We start from the raw sequence: 23419 nt of genomic DNA, 5'->3' as shown, positions 1-23419 counted from the left end.
CACCAGTTACCCACCTCCTGCTCACACTCACCACCATCCTCCTACTCACCCACCCCTCATCCTCCACCACCTACCCACCTCCTGCTCACACTCACCACCATCCTCCCGCTCACCCACCCCTCATCCTCCACCACCTACCCACCTCCTGCTCACACTCACCACCATCCTCCCGCTCACCCACCCCTCATCCTCCACCACCTACCCACCTCCTGCTCACACTCACCACCATCCTCCCGCTCACCCACCCCTCATCCTCCACCACCTACCCACCTCCTGCTCACACTCACCACCATCCTCCCGCTCACCCACCCCTCATCCTCCACCACCTACCCACCTCCTGCTCACACTCACCACCATCCTCCCGCTCACCCACCCCTCATCCTCCACCACCTACCCACCTCCTGCTCACACTCACCACCATCCTCCCGCTCACCCATCCCTCATCCTCCACCAGTTACCCACCTCCTGCTCACACTCACCACCATCTTCCTGCTTACCCAACCCTCATCCTCCACCACCTACCCACCTCCTGCTCACACTCACCACCATCCTCCCGCTCACCCACCCCTCATCTCCACCACCTACCTACCTCCTGCTCACACTCCCCACCATCCTCCTGCTCACGCACCCCTCACCCTCCACCAGTTACCCACCTCCTGCTCACACTCACCACCATCCTCCCGCTCACCCACCCCTCATCCTCCACCACCTACCTGCCTCCTGCTCACACTCACCACCATCTTCCTGCTCACCCAACCCTCATCCTCCACCAGTTACCCACCTCCTACTCACACTCACCACCATCCTCCCGTTCACCCACCCCTCATCTCCACCACCTACCTACCTCCTGCTCACACTCACCACCATCCTCCTACTCACTCACCCCTCATCCTCCACCACCTACCCACCTCCTGCTCACACTCACCACCATCCTCCTACTCACCCACCCCTCATCCTCTACCACCTACCTACCTCCTGCTCACACTCACCACCATCCTCCCGCTCACCCACCCCTCATCCTCCACCACCTGCCCACCTCCTGCTCACACTCACCACCATCCTCCTGCTCACGCACCCCTCACCCTCCACCAGTTACCCACCTCCTGCTCACACTCACCACCATCCTCCCGCTCACCCACCCCTCATCCTCCACCACCTACCTACCTCCTGCTCACACTCACCACCATCCTCCTACTCACCCACCCCTCATCCTCCACCAGTTACCCACCTCCTGCTCACACTCACCACCATCCTCCCGCTCACCCACCCCTCATCCTCCACCACCTACCCACCTCCTGCTCACACTCACCACCATCTTCCCGCTCACCCACCCCTCATCCTCCACCAGTTACCCACCTCCTGCTCACACTCACCACCATCCTCCCGCTCACCCACCCCTCATCCTCCACCAGTTACCCACCTCCTGCTCACACTCACCACCATCCTCCCGCTCACCCACCTCTCATCCTCCACCAGTTACCCACCTCCTGCTCACACTCACCACCATCCTCCCGCTCACCCACCCCTCATCCTCCACCAGTTACCCACCTCCTGCTCACACTCACCACCATCTTCCCGCTCACCCACCCCTCATCCTCCACCAGTTACCCACCTCCTGCTCACACTCACCACCATCTTCCCGCTCACCCACCCCTCATCCTCCACCACCTACCCACCTACTGCTCACACTCACCACCATCCTCCCGCTCACCCACCCCTCATCCTCCACCACCTACCCACCTCCTGCTCACACTCACCACCATCCTCCCGCTCACCCACCCCTCATCCTCCACCACCTACCCACCTCCTGCTCACACTCACCACCATCCTCCCGCTCACCCATGCTCACACCCTCCCTTCATCTATCCATGCAGTTTCTCAGCCCTCACTGTCCCTCCAACCACTCATCCATTACCCATCATCCATGTGCCCACCCATTCGTCCCTTCCCACATCCACCCTGCATTCATCCATCCCACAGAGGTTGACCGAGGATGACCAGAACACATGTAGCCTGCTGCTCCAGAGACAGAGCGCTTCTGTATTCATGACAGCGGGATCCAGGGCTGCAGGGCCATTGCCCACTTTTACTGTTTCAGAAAAGAAACTGAGGCTGGTGGGGTCACACAATTCTTCTGATGTTACCAGGGCTGTAATCATGAGGCCGGGCCTTCGAGCAACCTCACCGTTGTTGCCTCAGCCTCAGCCATCTTGGACTAATCTCCAAATAGGGCCAGAGGAACGTTCCTAAAGGCCTGCAGATGAAGCAAGGGGCCCAAACCACCTATTTTCCCTGCCCTCTCCCCTTTCCCGAGGCTTCATTCCCCACAGTACCAGTGATCCTGCCAACCAAAGATAAAGGGGATTCCAGAAATAAGAGAATCACTAGTTGGAATCGTGTACTGCCCCACGTAGGATGATGTCCAGCCCTGCCCCACTCGCCACACGAGTCTGCTCCTGTGCAGAGCATCCCTGCTCCACGCACTGCCCATCTGCCCCTCCCTGAGCAGCCGTCTCCGTTCTCAGAGCGACACAGCCATAAGATCCCACGCGCTGTGTCTCAGAAGCCCTTCTTCAGCCTCCAAAGCACACGAGTGGGGTCTGGCAGTCCAGGAGAGCCCAGGAAATGCTTCCTTGAAGAAAAAGTGCAAGTTCTTAATGAGGAAAGAAAAAAGCTGTATGGGCTGCAAGAAGGATCTTAGTCCATGGGAATGTGAAGAAGGAAGTCGGGCTCCCTGCCTCCTGGTCGAGCTGCCCCAGTCCGGCCCCAGCATGCGTGACTGTGCTCGGGGGGCAAGGAAGGGCTCTGAGCCGGACCGCTCGATACTGCCATGTTGGCGGCACCGCCGGGGCTTGGCCCGTCTGCCCGTGGATGCAGATGGAACGACCGCTCACAAGCAGCAAGAACTGTGCTTCACAGCCAGCGTAGGAAGCCCAAGCTTTCTTTTTTCCTGAGGCCAAGACAGGCCTTACTAGAATCATCAAGCTTTTCTACAAACGGTGCTGGCGCCCCCACTGCCGGGGCCCCAGGGTGCCTCCTGGCCCAGGCCACCACAGGAGGGCCCAGCAGCCTCCACCAGAGAGCGGGCCAGCTGCAGACCGCAGGCGCTCGCGGATGGTCTGGCCCGGGTTCTCATGGACCGCGCACTTGGGGAGCGTCACCAGCCTGGCGGGGTGCGGTTGGAGAGCCACCTGTGCCTTTCCTCCATGCCGAGCTGTCCCGAGCCTGAGGGATGCGCCCCGTGGGGGACACGCTCAGCAAGGCACCGGAGGGAGTGAACCACCGCAGAGCCTGGCTCCGCACTCAGCCCCAGGCTGTGTGGCGGGTCCCGCGAACGCCCTGCAAGCGCCTGCCGAGCCCCTGTGGGTAGGTGGTGCCCTCTGACCAGGTGCCAGGTGTTGAGGCTAGGGCCACCTGGCTCTGAGATGTCATCACGTCCCCGAGCTGGGGACTGCTCCAGGGCTGATGGCGGGGCCACAGACGCGGTGCTGCTTGGCGGGGCGGGGGTGGAGGACCCTGTTGCCCTCCTGTGCTGCGGTGGCTGGGGACTCATGGAGAAGTCTCTGGGGACCAAGCGCCCTGAGAAAAATGGCTCCCTACGCCGCCCAGCTGGAGACCTCGAGGAGGGGCCAGGCAGTGCGAGCCACCCCAGGTGCGTAGGGCTGCAGGCCGCGGTCTGCCGCGTGGACTGGACCGTGCTCTCAGGGCCCGGGGGACCAGTGCTGCCAAAAAGAGGAGGCGGGTGAGCCTTCTGGCTTCAGAGGGGATGGAGGGGCCACTGGACAGGGAAGGTGGGCAGCCGCTGGCCTTGCTCAGGGCGGCCCTTCGTCCTCACACAGGGTGATGAAGACCTCGGCTCAGGGGAGACTCGAGCAGCCAAGTTGGTGCTGCCCCCACCAGCGACTCTGGAAGGCAGGGAGGCTCCAGACAGACCCTTCCAGAGCCTTCCGATCTGTCTCCCTTCCCATTTCTTCTTCACCCCCCCACCCCGGCCCCTTACCCTTTAAATCCTGGAAAATTCCTGGCAATTTGTGGAGGATTAAGTCCCCTAACTTCAGGATCCACTCACTGGGTGAGAGCCGTGTGAGTGTGACCTCTAGTGGCTGCGCAGCGGGCAGCAAGGCAGGACCGGGCGGAGGCGCGGGGCCAGAGGCTCCTAGGTCCCAGGAGGCAGGAAGAGCTGCCCGCGCGGGCGCCCCAGCTGGGGCCAGAGGCCAGCTCACCTCCTGTGGCCAGGCCCACGCGGACAGCGCAGGGCAAGTGCGGCTGGCTGTTCGTCCACCTGGGAAGTTGCCCACTCTCCCGCGGGCTCACAGTGCCTTCCCCAGGACACTTCCTCTGCACCATGATCTCCACGGAGCGGGGCGGGTGTGGAGCGAGCTCCGCAGGGACTCCGGTTGGTCCCCATCACTGAACAAGCACCGCCACCTGTTGTGCCCACCCCCGGGCGGCGCGTGGGTCTGGCTGAGGGAATCACCCATGTGCCTCTGGCTGAGGGTGGGGCGTCGCCCCTTCTGGGGGCCATCCTTCTGGAAACCAGGCCCATGGTCAAGAAGACAAATTCACCCCCTGACCCAGGACACAGTCCATCACCAAGAGGCGGGGCGTCGGAGCGCTGGGCTCTGCCGTGCGGGCAAGCGGGCCCTTTCCCGAACAGCGGCTGCCGAGGCTGAGGCACATGGGTGATTCCCGTGGGCAAAGGACCTGCAGAGACACTTTCCAAAGAGACAGAAATGGCCAGCGGGTGCAGGAAGGTGCCAACATCAGCACCACCCAGGGCCTCACTGGGCAGGGCTGCAGAGGGACACTGTCCCTTGGGGAGGGGTGCGCGAGAAAGGTGGCAAGGTGACAGAGACTTCTCCCCACACCCCAGGGACGGGTTGTCCCTGGACAAAGGGCCAGCTGCCCAGGCACAGGTGGGCACGTCCTGCGGGGGACACGTCAGCACAGGTGTGTGCTGGGAGCCACCCCAGGAGCCCAGGAAGGGTGGTGGCCAGCCCAAAGGTGCTAGGGCTCGGAGACTGGCTTCTGGGGATGGTTGCCGCCACGCCCTGGTGTGCCCCTCAGGCTCCTCACCACACGGGAAGCAGCGCAGGACGCCACACTGTCCATGCCGGGAGCGTGTCCTTCTCACAGGCTCCCTGCCTCCCCTCAGGGTGCCCGCTGGGCCTCGGATCTGCCCATCTCAGAACCGCTAGGGGAGGGGACGGAGGTCCAGCAACTGCACTGCCCCTGTGCCCCTTCAGAACACCGGCGTCCCCAGGGTAAAGCGAGAGGACCCAACTCACGTTCACAGGAACTCCACCTAAAGGGGGCCCTGTCAGGACAGCGGAGGCCGGGACTGGGGAAGGCGCCTCCCAGGCTGTGCTGATCCACTCCGTGAACCTGGCCAGGGCTGAGGCAGCCCGTCATCCTGGGATCCCCAAGTGCAGTTAGATGGCAGGGGCCGAAGGACCCTGGGTACAGGGGAGTTCCCGTGACCCGGTGCTCCTGAGCAGGCCTCCCACCTGGGCCTCCACGACCAGCATGACTAACATACACCCACTTTCTGCTGGAACACTGTTGGAGTTACACTTTCAAATGCCTGCAGACAGGGAGGAAAATCACAGCCTTCAAGCAAATAGCAGGAAATCACACACCCCAACACGCAAGCACACATACCAACACACAAGCACACAATATGTAAACTTATAACTTGTCCACACACAAGCACACATCAACACTCAAGCACGCACAATAAACCTCAACATGCAAGTACACACATCAACATGCAAGCACACACAACAAACCCCAACACACAAGCACTCACATCAACACACAAACATGCACAACACGCAAATACACACAATACATAAACACACAACATGCCAACACATGCCAACATGTAAGCACACACAACAAACAGGCACATACAACAAATAGGCACACACATTGAACACAAGCACACACAACCTCAACATGCAAGCCTGTGTGTTAACGCACAAGGACACAACACACAAACACACACAACTCACAAACACAAAACACAAGCACACCACACACAAATGCATAAACATTCAACAACACACAAGCACACACACCCACACATTAACACAGACAAATAAGCACAGGGACACGAGTGACAGACGCCACGGCACAGCAGCATGGCACAGGGACACGAGTGACAGACGCCACGGCACAGCAGCATGACACAGGGACACGAGTGACAGACGCCACGGCACAGCAGCAGGGATTGAGCACACCCCCTCGCCCTGCAGTTGCCACCTTTCCTTCTAAGCCATGCATATTTCATGAAGCCTCACGCGGTATCTTCTGATTTATGATAATTGTCCACAAAAGCAAAAACACAGATGATTTTAACCTGCGGTTGCTAGCAGTTCACGGGCATGAAATCATGCTGCATTTTTTCTGAAAAGAGGGAGGGGAGTCCAGAGCGCTCCCTCGCGCTGCCCTGGAGGGCACTGGATGCAGAGGCCTCTGAGCCTCGGCGTGGCAGCCACCCGGAGCCGCATGGGCCAGGAGCAGACCTGGTAGAGTGGACACCCCTGTGGGTCCCGGTGGGCGCTGGCCGGAGGACTCTGAGGGACTCATTTCCATATCAAACCCGATTCAGATGAAACGTCTTGGTTAGAAGAAAGCCAGTGTGCATCAATAGCCCCTTGATTAGATTTTCATCTCCTGAGCAGACAAATATGAATATTTATTACCATGAATGCAGATCTCTCTCTTTCCATTGCTCTGATCTTGAATATTATCTATTGCTAATTTTTATGAAAATTTGGGCAACATAATGTTTTCACATAAACTGACAGTTCTCAAGATAATCCCGTTATTGTCTGGTTGGAAATGACAGCTTCCGCTCATTCATGTGTTAACGAGGGATTAAATATTGTTTTTCATTCCCATAATCTAAGATGGACTGGAAATTAAAAATCGAACATTGTGTATTCGCTGGGCTTTGAGGGCCAGGATTTGTTTGCATTTGCTCAGAGAAGATCTGCAAATTAGCAGTTGAACACTTAGCCTTCCCTGGGCTGCAAGGCCACCTCGGAACCACGGGCTGCTCTGCCAATCTGCTGCAGCGGGTGGAAGGCCTGGCCACACCCGCACAGCCCTGAGAGCAGCCCTGGCCCAAGGCTGGTGCAGAGCCAGCTGCGTGGCCTCCATGGAGGATGCGCTCCCCCACACCCGGCTCCTCAGCAGGGAGGGAGGGAGGAAGGGGGAATGGAGGGAGGGAGGGAGGGAGGAGGGAGGGAGGAGGAGGGAAAGGAGGCAGGCAGGGAGGGGAAGAGGTTAGGACACTGCCACATGGAAGGACAGTCCTGGAGGACTCAGGGAGGAGAGGGGCCTCAGAGGAGCTGGCCTGCTGCATAGGGACCTTGAGCCCCAGCCTCCAGCACTGGGGAGGCTGAGCACCTGCTCTTTGACCACTGGTCTGGGTACCTGTTTGGCTGAGAGAGAGTGGATGGCATGAGGTCAACCTAAGGTGTGACAGAGGTTGGGCCTCGCCCTCCTCTGTGCCTGGGGGACAGCTTCAGGACACTTAGCACTGGGTCAGTGCTTGGCAAGGACGGTTCTCCTTGGGAATCTCCTTTTCTTTATCTTTCAGTAAAACATAAAGCTGCAGCTCCTGAAAAGGTCTGCGTGGCCTGGAGCCAGGTCAGCCTTAGCCCTGGCCCAGCATCACATGGGCCACAGGAGGTTCATGTGTGGACACTGACATATCCAGCCTGCCTTGTGTCCTCCATGTAAGAGACCAGAACATGGTTCTCTATAATACGCCACGGGACCAGGCCACAGGACCAGGCCATGCCCCAGGAATATGTCATGGGACAGGGCACAGCCATAGGAGCATGCCACGGGACAAGGCCATGCCCCAGGGAGCACGCCACGGGACCAGGCCATGCCCCAGGGAGCACGCCACGGGACCAGGCCATGGCCCCAGGAATATGTCATGGGACAGGGCCACAGCCATAGGAGCACACCACAGGACCAGGCCATGCCCCAGGGAGCACGCCACGGAACCAGGCCATGCCCCAGGGAGCACGCCACGGGACCAGGCCATGCCCCAGGGAGCACGCCACGGGACCAGGCCATGCCCCAGGGAGCACGCCACGGAACCAGGCCATGCCCCAGGGAGCACGCCACGGGACCAGGCCATGCCCCAGGGAGCACGCCACGGGGCCAGATTACAGCAGCTTGGAATACGCCTCTTCTGCAGAGGGTTATTTAAGTTGTCATGTTAGTTTTTAAGGCATCTAGTCAAGCACGACGCGGTCCCTACCACACACTTGTGACTGCACAGGGCCTATCTCCTCCCCTTCGAGCCCCTGGCTCAGGATCATTGTTCCCGAGCCCTGGTTTCCAGGGCATCGTAGCTACGTGTGCTCACAGGCAGGTTGTCTCCCCACTGCCGATTCCCGGCACAGGTCTGAGAACCCGCAGAGCTCGGAGAACTGCGGTCCCTTCTGTGCGAGAGACCCATCTTCCTCGGGGAGCTCCACTGGGGGCCTGCCCATCTGCTCCACTCTGCGAGCCCTGCCTGCCCGCGCCTTGGTTCTGGGTTTCCACAGAGGCCACGATGCAGCCCGACGCCTGCACTGCCCCCGGGCACCCTCTGGATGCACGAGGCACACGTTTGTGAACTGCCATGCTGTCGGTCCTGGTGGGGCGCCTGCTGGGTCGGTGGAGGGAGTGGGTGCGTGTTGGGACAGAAGGGGGCTCTAGAGCCACGTAGTGGACTTCATGGCTTCTGGGGAGGTTGAAGGGGGCTCTAGAGCCACGTAGTGGACTTCATGGCTTCTGGGGAGGTTGAAGGGGGCTCTAGAGCCACGTAGTGGACTTCATGACTTCTGGGGAGGCCGACTTGGCTGAGAAGGTCAACTGTCCCTGCAGCAGTGAGCCTGCCCAAGGGAAAGAGCAGTGCAGGCCCCTCGGTCCCAGCAGGGCGGTGGGCGATCTGATCCAGCACTGCTGTCCACCTGTGCTCTCCCAAGGGACATGTTCAGCTCCTAGCCCCAGTTCCTGCAGACGTGGGCAGATGTGGAAAGAGGGCCTTTGCAGGAGAAGTGAGGCCAAGTGAGGCTGTGTGTGGAGGCTGACCCTATGTCTGCTACGACTGTCCCAAAGTGGCACGCGCTCATAGAGGGAAGAGGCCCCGAGACACAGAGAGGCCGGAGTGGGGCCAGCACAGGCCAAGGACTGCTGGACTCTGTGGCCCCAGAGGCTGGAGGAGGAAGGTCCCAGGAGTACGGGAGGAGCCAGGCGCCTTCAGCCTCTCACTGCTGCACTCCGTCTAGCACCCCTAGGATGCCAATGCCAGGTCACCGAGGCCGTGTCTTGGCAGCAGGAGCCCAGCAGCAGCTCCAGGGCTCTGAGACCCGCACCTGCGAGGACCTCGGGAACAGTAGGACAACGGCAGCTGAGTCCGGGAGCTGACTCGAGTGGCAGGCCTGCAGAGAGGGTGGGGAGCCCGCAGCCTGGGGTCTCGGGGAATGCCAGGGCTCACCCGTGACGTCCCTGTCCTCTGGGTGAGGACAGGGCCCGGGGTCCCAGGATCCCACCGTGCCGTCCTGGTGTGGGCAGGGTGAAGGGCTGGCCCTGCTGTGCCAGGGCTCTGTTGTCCTGCAGCCCTGGTGGTGCGTGGCCTTAGCCAAGGGCAGTGCAGGTCCATGGACTTCTGAGGAAGGCCCAGCTCTGTGTGGGCCCCTCCGATGCCCCGGGCCCAGTTTCAGGGGCTCTTGTGCGGCAGGCCCCTCTCACGGGGGACGCAGCCGCACACCTTGGCCAGCCACGCAGGCCCATGGCGGGGTCCCAGCTGGTGTCGAGCCTGCTGACGTGAGAGCATTTTGAGCGGACGTGTGATCACATTTTCTGTTGTGCTGATGGCCAGTTACTTTGTCAGGGTGAGAAAAACCTGCTTTTTCAAGCCCACGGCACCAGGCACAGGTGAGGGCTTCCATCGGTGGCTGCTCTGGGGGCGCAGAGGGGGACGCCATGGTCCAGAAGCAAGCAGAGCAGCTGCACGGCTGGTGTTGGGGAGGGGCCTCTGCGGGTGGAGAAGAGGCTCCATGGTCCTGGGGCGGGGCCCTTGGCTGGGCTGGCGCACTGCGGCCCCTGGGCTCTGGCAACGGCCGTCTAATGCTGCAGGACGGCAGCGTGAGCGGGCGCGGGGCCAGGAGGCCTCCAGACGGTGCTGCTCGCGGCCCCGCCCCTGCTGGGGAGCTGCTTGCACAGCGGGCAGGGTGCTAGATGCCGGCCCCGGTGACTCCCAGGACACACGGCTTCCTCCTGAGCCCAGGGCTGATTGCGCGGCAGACACCAGCACACGCTGTGGCGAGTGGCCGGAGAAGGAGGACGGGCGGCCGGGCGAGGGCGGGGCTGCACACACCCTGGGTCTCCCGAGCACGGGGACCTTCCCCAGCACCACTAGTGCTGCCCTGGCGGGAGGCTTGGTGGAGCTGTCCCATCACCTTCCTGCTGCTCGCGAGCAGTTCCAAGCCCCGGGAAGGGCTTCAGCTGGGGTGCCACCCCAGGCCACGGCACACGTGAGGATGGGCAGAAGGCGGAGCCGGGTGCTCGCGGGCAGACCGGCCTGGACCAAGAGCAAGCATGTCCCAGATGGAGTCCATGGCCACCCAGCCCGGGTCCCCGGCCTCAGCATGGCTCTGTCCAGATGGAGTCCGTGGCCACCCACCGAGGCCCCAGCCTCAGCTCTCTGGGGTGCCCCGGTCCCTATGATCAGGCAGCGTTGCACCTCAAGCTCAGTCCGTCTCACTGCCACACACCCCGGCGGCACCCTGACCTGGGCACTCCCCTCCAATGGGGCCGTGCCTCCTTCTGCCTGATGCTCCGCAGCACGTGCTTTCTCTCTTCCCATCAGCCCAGAGACACATGCTGGCCTCGGTGGGAAGGGCTTTCTGCGGCCACAGTGGGGCACTGCCCAGACACGGTGGCTCGGTGCTGCGTCTCTAGTCAAATCACATCACGTGCCAGAACGATGCGCGCGGTGGAACCCACTCTTCTGTACGTTCACCACGCGCCACTCGGAACTCAGCGCAGAGCACGCGGGTGGCCTCAGCTGTGTCGCTGCAGGAGCCACGGGTCGCTGAGGCACACACCGGGGGCCCAGGCAGGACCAAGGCCTGCCGCAAGGTGGTGATGGACGGGCCGCGGGCGCCGGGAAGGCTGCTGTCGTTCACCAGGCCCAGACTCCGGGGCCCAGGAGGCTCGAGGCCGTCCAGACCCAAAGCCTGGCCTGCCAGGAGCAGTCAGGCCCTACTCTCCATCCAGGTCTGTGCCAAAGCGCCCTCCAGCACCTCCGACCTCCACGCCCAAGGCCCGACCCCTCCGCACACACCACTGCGCCTCCTGGGCTTCCAGGAGACCTGGTCGGGAAGGGGCTCTGCCTCTCTGACTGACCCTCCAGGCCCCACAGAGCTCCAGGGCGCTCACTGCTCTGTGGGGTGGGGGCGGCTCCCACCCCGTTTCCTGCAGCTTCCGTGCTCACGCCACAGGTGAAAGGCACGGGCCGCTCACACCGGCCTGCGTCACCACCTGGCTGGCTGGTGCCTAGGGTTCTGTAGACGAGCCCACTGCAGACCTCGCTGGGAAGGGGTGTGGGACCACTCGTTGCGCTTCCAGCGCACCACCAATCCACACTGATGCCAAAGGACGAAGTCAAGATAGGGAGGTGAAGAGAGAGCCTGGGGCCCCGGCCGTTCCCGGACCGGCCCCCGTGCGTGCCTCCGGTGTGCCAAGACACGGCTAGCTGCGAGGGCAGGCTCTGGGGCCGGTAGGACCCCTCAGAGTCCTGTTGTCCGCTCGCTGGCGTGTGACGGCTTCCCTCCTGGGCGTGGGTCTCCAGCCAGCTGGGCTTTCACCGCGCTGTCTCCTTTCCCTCCATGGAGAATGGTCCTCTTGACGAGTTTCGGGACTGTGACCACGGAGGCCAAGGGCCAGGCGTAGTCTCACTTTTTTAGCCATAGACGCTCTTGCTGCGCTGCTTCCCCAAAGCACTCCGACCCGGCCTCCCTGGGGCACGCGCGCACACAGGTTGAGCACATCTGATGCACTTAAAGAGCACCACTGTGTGTCATCCATGGCAGCCTTTGACACTGACCCCGAAGAGGAGACCGGGGGCTTCCTGTCTGTGCCTTGGTGCCTTGGACTGGGATCCTCCATGGGTCCCTGCTGCCAGCCAGCTCCCCACCAGGGGCCTCGCCCTGACAGCACTGTTTCAGGCCCCGCCCACCAGCCTGTACTCCGCCAGCTCCACTGTCCGTCCCCGCTGCACCCAGGACACAGGTCCATGGCCCCATGGGACTGCTGGAGCTCCCGGCACCCGGGTGGGTAGACGCAGCCTCCCTCTGTCCTCTGGGGAACTTTGCCCTAGAGGTTCCCTCACGTATGGGCAAGATCCCTCCATGTCAATCATCTGGCCTACAGACCAGGCACCTGGGGAGTTGGGCAGGATGTGCATTTCCCCAGCTGCATGGCAGCCGCACACAGGTGCCTGGCCTGCGGGGCCACCGTGTTCCTGCCCATTCGTTTGGCTAAAGTCCACAGTTAGATCCACGTTCCTCTCAGCAATCCCTGAGCAGCTGGACCTGGACTTTGATAGTGCTACTTAATGCAGTAGAAGCTCTCAGGGAGATGGAAGGGACGTGGGGTCTGGGGTGAGGGCAGAGCAGCTTCCTCGGACCTGTTGCACGTCTCCCCTGCCCCTTATTTTCAGCAAGGACTGCCAAGCCTCCCAACTCCCTTCAGCCGCACACTGGCAAGTTCACACCAGCGTGGGGACAGAGCGGAAGGGCCCCAGACCTGTAGGGGACCGTGGGAGGTCACGCTCCCGGGCACACAACCCTCCCTCTGAACAAGACTCTGCACAGAGGCAGGAGGGCAGGGTGGGCGAAGGCGGGAAGGGCGCCATGCTGATCCACGCCACGCCTGCAGGAGGAGCTCCCCCGCCAGGGGCTGTCAGAGGCGCCTGAAAGCCACGTTCTGCACCTCACACCCCATGTAGGCAGAAGGTCCGCCCGGGTCGGGAGCTCGCCACTGGACCACCCTGTGCTGGCCACGCAGGTCAGAGCCACGCTTCCATTGAGTCGGAACCCGCTGCTCTGGGCTCTCCCGTGGACGTCTCGAGCCTGCCAGAGTGAGCTCACGGCTGGGCCGCCTCTGATGCAAACAGCCAGAGAACCTGCAGCTGTGTTCATTGCCACCGTCAGGCCCAGAGCAAACCCTGGCCCCAGCTACCCCCGTGGGAGCGTGCCCACCAACCACCTGAGAAAGTCATCCAGGTAGGTTTTCTCCCCAGAGTCCGAACTTCACATCGGGGTGGTTACGATTTCCCTCTGGAAGACACACGACGTTATTAATCAATCTGAATAGAAAGGGAAGATTTCAAGATGTCAGAAATCAAATCCTGAAATACATCGAGATGCCACCCATCTACTGGAGATGTGTGCATACACTGTAATCTGTCCACTGCCTTAAATTTAATTTTGGGATATTTCTATTTGGCTTAAAAGGTTCAAATTCTACGATTTGTCACAAGTGAGAATCACAAGTGCCAGAGAGAGAATCTGCAAATGCTGCTAGATTTAAAGTGATCGCACTGCTTTACCCTCCAGATTTAGGAATTAGAAGAATTTTAATCCCCCCAGAAACCAGACCCATCAGCACAGTGTCTACACTGGAGACTGGCAAGGTGAGAACATGTGAGGAAGTGAGGCGGATCCAGGCTGGTGAGCCCAATGGGGGCGACGCCGACCGGCTCCAGAGGTGGAGGGATGCCATCGTTCACGGTGGGATGTTCCACATGGAAAGGGACAGGAGTGCCTGGCGGGCCAAGGACCTGCCCAGAGAGGTGGACTGATGGACCTCTCGTGGCCAGATTCCCATTGGGGTGACACATGGCCTAGGGTTGAGTCAGTCTCGGTCCCTCAGAGTGGAAAGGCCAGCCTCTGGTCACTTGGGGGCCAGACAGTGCCCAACTCCAGCAGGACAGGGAGGAGCTGCTGCCGAGTGCTGGATTTGCCCGGCTCTTGCCCACCCCATCTGCAGTCACTGGACACATGGCCCAGCTGCTTCCTGTTGCAGGAGATGACCCACAGCTGCTGACCTTCCCCTGATGGGCGCACCAATGGCCTCGGCCCCATCAGCCTGGGCTCACTCTCCAACACTGGCCACCACTGTTCTTCTGGAACAACTGGAGCCCAGAGAGCTCACCATAGGCACCGGAACCTCCGCAATGAGAAGACAAAGCCCTGCCCTCACAGTGCATCCATCCGGGGAGGCTGGGGGCGCACGGGGCGAGGCTCACGGCTTCCTCCCCAAACAGAGCCCCGTCTCCTGCCGACTCAGGCAGGCAGTTCTGGACTCTTCAAGTCCAGCACTCATGCCATCTTCTACGGCACATTTGAGAACATATTGGAGGCATGGAGGTGGGAAAGCTGCAGCTGAGGCCCCGCATTAAGCCTAGGACCTCAAAGAGTCGCCTCACCTGAGAATGGACACAGCTCTACCTGCTGGAGGTGGACAGGAAGCTGAGACCCAGACTGGAGCCACCTACCAGGGTTGGGGCAGAAACTTCAACTGGGCAGTTAATAAGAAGTGGATCCACTGGGACATCAAGAGAAGATGCAAACTTCTACACAGAGACTCACATGGAGCCACACCTCCCTGCCGAAGACAGAGGCACAGCTAAAAACCCCAAGTCCTCATAAAGCACACAAGAAAATGAACTCCATGAAGGGGAGACTACAGATGCAGTGAGCAAGAGCCGTAGAAGCCTGAGATCAGGAAGCAATAACATAATATGAATGAAACTGCACAAGAAATAGGTCAAAATGATTCCAAAGACGAAAGGCATCAAACACACAATAAAACCAGAAAACAATAGGAAACTAGAACAGACAGTTGTGAAAGAACTTTAAACATGACACTTCTTTCTAGAAATGAAAGCTAGAGTAACCGAGAACAGTACCTAACACCTGCATTTTGTGGCAGATTAGACAGAGAAAAAGGGGACTTGGAAGATATCGGAGGAAATGATCCATAGTGTAGCACTGGAGACAGGAAAGGTCCAGTGTGGGGACCCAGAGGTGGAGGAGGAAGGTCCAGTTCCTGTCTCTCAGATGCACACCGTCATGGAAAGTAGGGACCGTGACCAGATAGTCTGTTGAGTGCTCACTGTGACCAGGAGTTTCTGTTACCTCACTGAAGCTTCCAAGACCCCTGAAGTGGACACTGCGGTCACTCCACTGGATGACAGAGGAAGCTGGGTCCCAAGGTAAGGCCTGAGGGACTGGAAAGAGGCAGCATTCCAAGAGACGAGGGGGTTATTCCACAGAATGGAGGAGGGCATGGGCAGAAGCTCATCAGGGCCTACATGGCAGGACGTGGGTGTCTGAGGAGCCCAGGCAAAAGCCAGGGAGGACTGAGAGCAAGTCTCCTCTGTCCACCCTCCAGCTCCTCCAGGGGGAAGGAGTGGCCTTGTCCTCCACAGGCTGTGGAGGCCCCGTCCCCCGACTCAGATTTGTATTGGCGACACCATGGAGTACAGAGAGATGGCCAGCCAAGCTCAGGAGGCACCTGCGAGGGCCACACCCGGCTGGGGCAGTTGTCTGTGGGCTGCCTTCCTCCACAGGACAGCAGGAAGGGGCGTCCGAGTGCCCCTCTATGTGAGCCCTGGGCCCTGTCTCTGCCCACGGTGCTGCCAGCCTGCTCAGCCCTTCTCTGGGCAGCACCCACTTCGTGCCGATGGAACACACTTCCCAGACACAGCCAGTTCCCCAAGGGCCCGGCCGCTGCCCTGGCAGGAGTGGCCTGCAGCTTCTGACCTTTCCCTGATAGGTGCACCCAGGGCCTTGGCCCACTCAGCCTGGGTTCACTCCCAGACAGGGACGCCGTGTCCGTCCCAGTGTGACTAGAACCTGGAATGCTGTCACCTGCCTGAGCAGGGCCCGGCTGGCAGTGGGCCCACCTCCACAGCAACCGGCAGCTGCACCTGGCCCTTCCAGCACTGGCTGGCCCCCCAGCACCCGACCGTCTCTCCTTGGGCCACGTGCCTCCCAGGACCTGGACCATTCCCAGGAGGCAGGACCTGGCTTCTCTCTCACGCTCAGGGTTCGAAGTCAGCGAGCGGCGGGAGGAGGCCGACGCCCGCCAGCCCAGCCTGAGCGTCGGTGCTGATAGCGCCATGGAGAGTCTGCAGGCCGCGGAGCTGTTGGGGCGCCCGCCAGTGGCTGCAGCCCCACCGCCCACCTGCGCTCGGGAAGCAGGTGGGCAAGCTCCCCGGAGAGCCCAGCCAGGCACCAGGGCTGGGAAACGGAGACGTGCCCACAGAAGCAGCCACGCGCAGTGGCTCCACGGGGAGGAACGCTCCTAAGCGAGCGCAGCTGCACCGTCAGTGACGCTGAAGGCAAGTGCTGCGCTGCGCAACCTGGAATCCCAAACCTCGCAAGGGCAGAGGTCGGCTCAGGCCACGCTGACTTATGAGCGGCCACACGCTTCTCCCGGAGGGAACCGAGGTCAGCGGCCCCATGGCCGGGAGAGTGGCCGCCATGAGCAGGGGGCAGGGAGATCGGCCTCCCTGGCTGACCGAGTGCTTGCTCAGGAACCAGCGTGGCTGCACTGGTACCCAGGTGTCGGGCGGACTTTAAACCACACTTCAATCACTGTGAGATTTTGTCTTTCCCCAAATATGTCTTTAAATAATGGCCATGAGCCCCAGGAGGGTGGCGGTGGGACCTGCTCCTCCGGGCCACTTCAGCCATTACCGAGTGTCCGAGAAGACACTCCGAGTGATCTCCGGTCACTCCTCTGCTTTGCCCGTGCCTGATCTTTCTTGGGAACACACCCAGCTTTGACCGGCACGCCACGTGCAGCACCACCAAATTCATCAGCACCACTCAGCATCTCCAGACCAGGGAGGCCTGGCCGCCAGCCGCCTGTCCTTCCCAGCAGACCGAGTCCAGGCACGGCTCGCACTCGGCTCCCCAGCTGCTGCCAGACGCAACCCATACAGCCCACCACAGACACGGCTCACTACTCACCGGCCCAACTCCGCTTCGAAGGATCGTCAGTCCGGATGCCTTCTCCAGCTGGTCTTTGTTGTCAGCTGTTGGGAGAAATCAAGAAGCAGAGGGGTCAGCCTGGGGAGGTCCTGGGGCACAGGGAGAAATCAAGAAGCAGAGGGGTCAGCCTGGGGAGGTCCTGGGGCACAGGGAGAAATCAAGAAGCAGAGGGGTCGGCCTAGGGAGGTCCTGGGGCACAGGGAGAAATCAAGAAGCAGAGGGGTCGGCCTGGGGAGGTCCTGGGGCACAGGGAGAAATCAAGAAGCAGAGGGGTCGGCCTGGGGAGGCCCTGGGGCACAGTCGAGTGGTCTCTGGTCCTGACAAGTCCCAGGTTGCTGCCTGGGTGCCGGTGACAGCATGAGTGGGATTCCCCGGCCGCCCCACCCTGGCCTGGCCAGCCGGGCCCGCGGGGTTGCAGTGAGTGCCGTCTACTGGGACCCCGCAGGACGTGAGGCTTGGTGAAACTGCGTGGAGTCCCGCGTGGAAACCCACAGCCTCTAAAAACGAGGCAGTGCTATCAATCACACAGTCGCTGGGGGCAGTGTTCCAAGCCAGCGTTGCGTCACACGGAGGCAGGCCTGCCAGTAGCTCCTGTCATCAGCCCGGAGCCACCCAGGTCCCTCCTCGGCCCGGCGAGAAGCCACCCGACAGTGCTTCCTGGTCCCGCCTGGCTCTGAGGAGCAAGACCTCCAGGAACGGACAAACGCCTCAGGGCCGCACCAGAGGAGGCCAGCTCTGGGCTCAGTAGCAGAAGCACAGGGAGACTCCGTTAGGCCAGGGCTGAAGTGGCCGACCACTGCCCCCCTCCACCGGGAGCCAGGCCGCAGCCTTGGCTCCACTGTGTACGAGTACTCTTTGATAAAGTCCCTGTCACTCTGGCAATGGGGACTAGAAAAAATAGAATGTTGTTGAAACCTGGCGAGTAGAGGGTGCAGGACAACTGCGCTAGCCAAGCCAGAGCCAGGAAAGAGAAGCACCTCCCGCCCGCGGCACACCTACCTCAGTCCAGAGTGACACAGGGCCACCCGGCACCGCCCCCCCCCCCCCCCCCAGGGCCTGCCACGGCCTGGGACAGCTTCCCCTGATGCTACTCTCACAGGTGATCACCTGCGGCCTGGAAGACAGGCCACGTGGAACGTGCTGGGCTGGAGCAGAAGTGACCTGAGGTGGTGGGTGGCCTGGGCAAGGGGTGGGAGGGGGGTCCCTGGAAGGAAGGAGCGCTTTGTAAAGACACAGCACATAAGGCCGTCGATTCAACAGCCTACTGCAAGCAAAGGAGACATTTTTACTCAGTGGCAAGCTATTCTGGGGTGGGAAAATAGTGAACTCTTAAATAGGCTTAGGAAGAGAAAGTGCATGAAAATGGAGTTAAAATACTCTGGTGTTGCTACAGAGAAGGGACAGATTTCAGGGCCAGGAGTGGAAAAGGCAGCCAGACCAATAGCAATGCGGGAGACGCTGACCCAGCGTCAGCACCTTCTCTTGGAGGCCCTTTCTGTGCAGGAGCAGAGGTTGGTGGGGCCTGGCCGGGTTCCAGTCACACTTTATTTACAGAAGCAGCTGGAGCTTCAGGGGGTCCAGACCTGGGTCACTATCCCTGCTTCTGGAGGAGCAGGGTGGCCTCTGCACCCGTCTGGAAGCTGGTCTAACTGAAGAAGCAGCCACAGGAAGTGGCCGCCGTGGCCAGCAGACCTTGTCACAGACCTCTAGAGGACCTCAGGAACTCCTTAACCTGCTATTCTTAAAATTCCCTTTAGGCGTCTAAGCAAGAGTACTTTTTGATAAATGAGTCTGAGAGAATTCACGCAACATAAAGAAAGACCCCAAGGGTCACAAAGCACTGTTATGGTCTGATGGGCAGCTGGGAGCTGACCACCAGACCTCAACCCCTGGAGCTGGGGACAGGGACACCACACTGCCTTCCCGACACAGGCTCCCAGGCTGCCGTGGACCCTGGGGCAGGGCCTGTACACACTGTCCTCCTTTCCCGGGCCAGGCCTGTGCTTCTGTGCTCAGCCGCACGGTCCTTCTCCAGCAGGCTGGCCACGGGTCCCCTGTGTGGCTGGGCATGTCCCCCAGCCCGCCCCAACGGCTCCCCGAGTCAGTTTGGGCAGGTCAAGGCCACCGGCAGTGCAGCGGAGAACCCGGCAGGCTGCAGGCCCTGTCGCTCTGAAGGTGCTGCAGGGCTCGAGGGGGGACTGGTGTGCTTCCAGGTGGCTCAGGGCTCGAGTCCAAGTCAGGATGGGAATGGCAGAGGGAGCGCCACCCAGAGAGGCCGGGTCAGCAGGGCCGGAGCCGGGCGCCGCCCTGGCTTCCCCGCTCCGCCTCGGCACCACCTGGACTGCAGGTTCCGCAGGTGCTTCTGAAACGGAGCACCCAGGCACCACGGCACGCGCACCCAGACTCGGGCGGGTCTCTATGCTCTGGGATCTGACCACAGTGACCCTTGGCCTGCCCCTCACCAGGACCAGGGACCAACGAGCATGAGCATGTCCCCAGCTGGTTCCTGGCACCTGTGACCCTCAGGACACGCGGGGAGCTTGAGGCTGTTTCCGAGGAGTGAGAGCTGAACGCACTTGACGGGGTATTGCTGAGACCTGAAGGCAGCACACGGGGAGTCCTTGGTGGAAAAGAGAAGAAAGCTGGGGGAGCCTGGGCCAGCAGAAGGGCCACTGGGAGTGCGAGGAGGCGGAGGGGCCCGGGTGGGTGGGGGGGTCAAGGGTGGGGTGGGAGGGGTCCCGGGTGGGTGGGAGGGGGTCAAGGGTGGGGTGGGAGGGGTCCCGGGTGGAGGTAGGAGGGGGTCAAGGGTGGGGTGGGAGGGGGCCACGATGGAGGTGGGAGGGGTTCAGGAGGTGGGAGGGGATCTTGGGTGAGGGTAGGATGGGGTCCCGGGTGGAGGTGGGAGGGGGTCCCGGGTGGGGGTGGGAGGGAACAGGGGTGGAGTTGAGATGGGTCCTGGGAGGAGGTGGGCGAAGGCCTGGGGGGAGCGAGTGAAGCTCGAGGTGACAGCAGATTGGGCCTCCGGGTGGGGCAGCCCGTTACCTGGGAGGTCAGCCACACCACTGGGGATCCCTCATCCAACCCGCCAAGACCACCTTCTCCAGGCCTCGGGAGAGCTGTGGATGAGCGCTGCCCTGCTCTCGGGGCCACTGGACTCGGGGAGGCGCTGTCTTTGCAGCTGTAGCATCGCCCGGGCCTGCTGCTGCCCTTGTGCGCAGCTGTGTCCTGGGCTCCCACACAGGCCAGCGGCTGCAGCCCGGAGCTCCACCCTCAGCGGCCGCCTCTGCACCCCTCAGGGCCTCTGGGTGCTTGTGTGTCGCGCTCCTGGCCGACTGACTGTTTCTACCTTGGAAGGACACAGAGCCCACTGCAGCAGCCCTGTTAGTCAGGGTTTTTGTTGTTGTTGTTGCTTTTTGTTAATGCAACTACAAGATCTGAACAGAACAATGGGGGGGGGGGAGTTTCTTTGGGGCTCATGGTTTCAGACATCTCAATCCATAGACAGCGGGCTCCATTCCTTAGGGCATGGAGGAAGAATTTGGCGGAGGGAAGTGGCTCACAAGATGACCAGAAAGCAGACTCCACTCGCCCACACACATGTGCTCCAAGGCCACACCCGTGCCCCACCTCCTCCAGCCACGCCCACCTGTCTGCAGTCACCACTGGCCGATCCCATTGGGGATTAAGTCCCTGGCTGGGCTCAGGCTCTTGTGACCCAGTCTTGTCTCCTCTGAACCTTCCTGCACTGCCTCACACCTGAGCTTCTGGGGGACACCTCAGCTCCACGCCATAACAGCTGCTGTTTCCAGAACTTTTCCAAGACAGCAGAGCCTCCCTGCTGTTTTCTACCAGCAGCTTTCCATCTGATGCTCGAAAGTCCCTTGTAAAGACACCCCAGGAGCTTCCTCTTACAGAGGCCCTGGAGTAGGCCATACATGTTGCCAGCCGCATCCTCGACCATTGCGAAGCTCCTGCAGAGGGAGCATCCTTCACGGCGCCAGGACAGCGGCATCCAGCCTAAGACTTGCGACAGTCGGGGAAGCCTGACACCACTTTGCCACCTTGAGCAAATTACTTGATCCCAGGGGGGCTCCGGTTCCCTTATGAAACCCCAGTGCTTGCTGGTCGAGCAGCTGAGAAGCTCCTGTAGGAACCCAGACTCCTCACGTGGCCAGTGATAATCCCTGTGCCTGTGGGACTGCAGTTGTCAGACCCTGAACCTGGAGAGCAGGGTGCCCCTGCCCCAGGGGACTGTATGGGGTACAGAACAGCACTCACCAGGCTGCGCTGCCCTGAGTGACTCCATGGCATAGAACAGCAGCTCTCAGGCTGTGCCTGCCCTAGTGACTCCATGGTGTAGAACAGCATCTCTCAGGCTGCGCCTGCCCTAGTGACTCCATGGTGTGCAGAACAGCATCTCTCAGGCTGCGCCTGCCCTAGTGACTCCATGGTGTGCAGAACAGCATCTCTCAGGCTGCGCCTGCCCTAGTGACTCCATGGTGTGCAGAACAGCATCTCTCAGGCTGCGCCTGCCCTAGTGACTCCATGGTGTGCAGAACAGCATCTCTCAGGCTGCGCCTGCCCTAGTGACTCCATGGTGTGCAGAACAGCATCTCTCAGGCTGCGCCTGCCCTAGTGACTCCATGGTGTGCAGAACAGCATCTCTCAGGCTGCTCCTGCCCTAGTGACTCCATGGTGTAGAACAGCATCTCTCAGGCTGCGCCTGCCCTAGTGACTCCATGGTGTGCAGAACAGCATCTCTCAGGCTGGGCCTGCCCTAGTGACTCCATGGTGTGCAGAACAGCATCTCTCAGGCTGGGCCTGCCCTAGTGACTCCATGGTGTGCAGAACAGCATCTCTCAGGCTGCGCCTGCCCTAGTGACTCCATGGTGTGCAGAACAGCATCTCTCAGGCTGCGCCTGCCCTAGTGACTCCATGGTGTGCAGAACAGCATCTCTCAGGCTGCGCCTGCCCTAGTGACTCCATGGTGTGCAGAACAGCATCTCTCAGGCTGCGCCTGCCCTGAGTGACTCCATGGTGTAGACAGCAGCTTTCAGGCTCTGCATGCTCGAGTTACTTCATTTATAACGCTATCATCTGCCTTAGCTCTTCCCTATTTAGTCCTAGTGCCAAGGTATAATGATTTTACACCTGTTTGTACAAATAAACAACCCGATCTGTCCAACACGATCATCAGGCACAAATCGATCTTGCTATTAAAAGGGGCCACCTGTGATCTTCACAAATCAAATCCGAAGCGCAGGGATACACAGGCTCATCAACCTACATGTGAAAAACCAGGGCCATGAGCTCATCCAACATGCCGGACTGCTGAATGGAGCAACCCCCTCTCCTAGGGCCCATGAAAGAGGACCCCTGAGACGGGACCTGCAGCACCCTGACCCACCATGTGGCCACTCATCAAGAGCCTTGCTCATGACACACCTCCAATTCTCTGTCCCCAGGTTTCAGCTTGGCACAGCTTCTTCTGCCCATGATGGTGACATGTGTCCCACTCCAAGGTGACATCGCAGCTGAGGCTTCCAGTTGGCCCTCTGGAACTGCTGCCTGTCCTGCCAGGCCCTCTGCTGACAAGTTTGTCAAGGCCCATTTCTGGCACTGAGGCGACTTGGCCTCCTCTCTGCTCAGCCTCCTGTGCCCTGTGGCCACCCGGACACTTCCTAGCCTACGGTAACCTGCATGTATCATCCTGTAAAGTGTGGCGTGTGTCTGGGTGGTACAGGCATTTGTGGCTATTGGAATAAAAGAACCTGCAACTGCCCGGCTCTTGACCACCAGGTGACCCACGAGTACTGGTGAAGGGCAGCTGTTGAAAGTGGTGCACCAGTGAGTTTACTGTTGCTCTATCACATCCGACGCTGTGGAAAGTCAGACGTGAGTGGCCTGTGCTGATGGCATGCTCTGCTGTCACCAGTCAGGCCACTGTTCAATCATAGAAAGTGCTGTGTGCTCAGTGCCCCAAGATGCCAGTGACGGCAGGGCTCTGCAGCTGTGCCCTCAGCTTCCCTGGACCACGCAGAGCAGAGCATCCCTCCGCCTTCCTGTAGCTCAGGCCCTGGCAGCCCTGCCTGGCCACCCTGCCCCCGGCTCCCTTGGTCCTCTCCTTAGGGTGCCGCCTGCTCCTAGGTGCCCCTCAGCCTGGCATGCGGCCCTCTGAGCACTCTGCTGCCTGCTGGCCCTCACCGCCAGCTCCTTTGCAGGATCAGTCAGCTCACGCAGGCAGGGTGTGTGCCAGGCACCATGGCTCTGGGGGGTGAGCAGTTCTCCACCCTCACTGGGGCGATTTCCACCATCTGTGGACTGTGACAGGATGAGCA

At 60.8% G+C, this 23419-nt stretch overlaps 1 protein-coding gene across 5 annotated transcripts in view; it reads right to left on the bottom strand.

Moving 5' to 3' along the window:
• The window catches only part of PTPRN2 (protein tyrosine phosphatase receptor type N2), a 712067-nt gene that overhangs the window by 196613 nt on the left and 492035 nt on the right, over window positions 1–23419 (bottom strand). For all 5 annotated transcript variants that reach the window (XM_079150661.1, XM_079150657.1, XM_079150659.1 and 2 more), the window contains one exon: window positions 17061–17125. In XM_079150661.1, coding sequence (XP_079006787.1) covers window positions 17061–17125 — 65 coding nt within the window. The remainder of the gene's footprint in view (window positions 1–17060; window positions 17126–23419) is intronic.

Source organism: Sciurus vulgaris (genome assembly GCF_902686455.1).
Source record: "Sciurus vulgaris genome assembly, chromosome: 8".
NCBI classification, from domain to species: domain Eukaryota; kingdom Metazoa; phylum Chordata; class Mammalia; order Rodentia; family Sciuridae; genus Sciurus; species Sciurus vulgaris.
The sequence above is the reverse complement of the archived record's forward strand: the minus strand, read 5'-3'. Positions and strand labels throughout refer to the sequence as shown.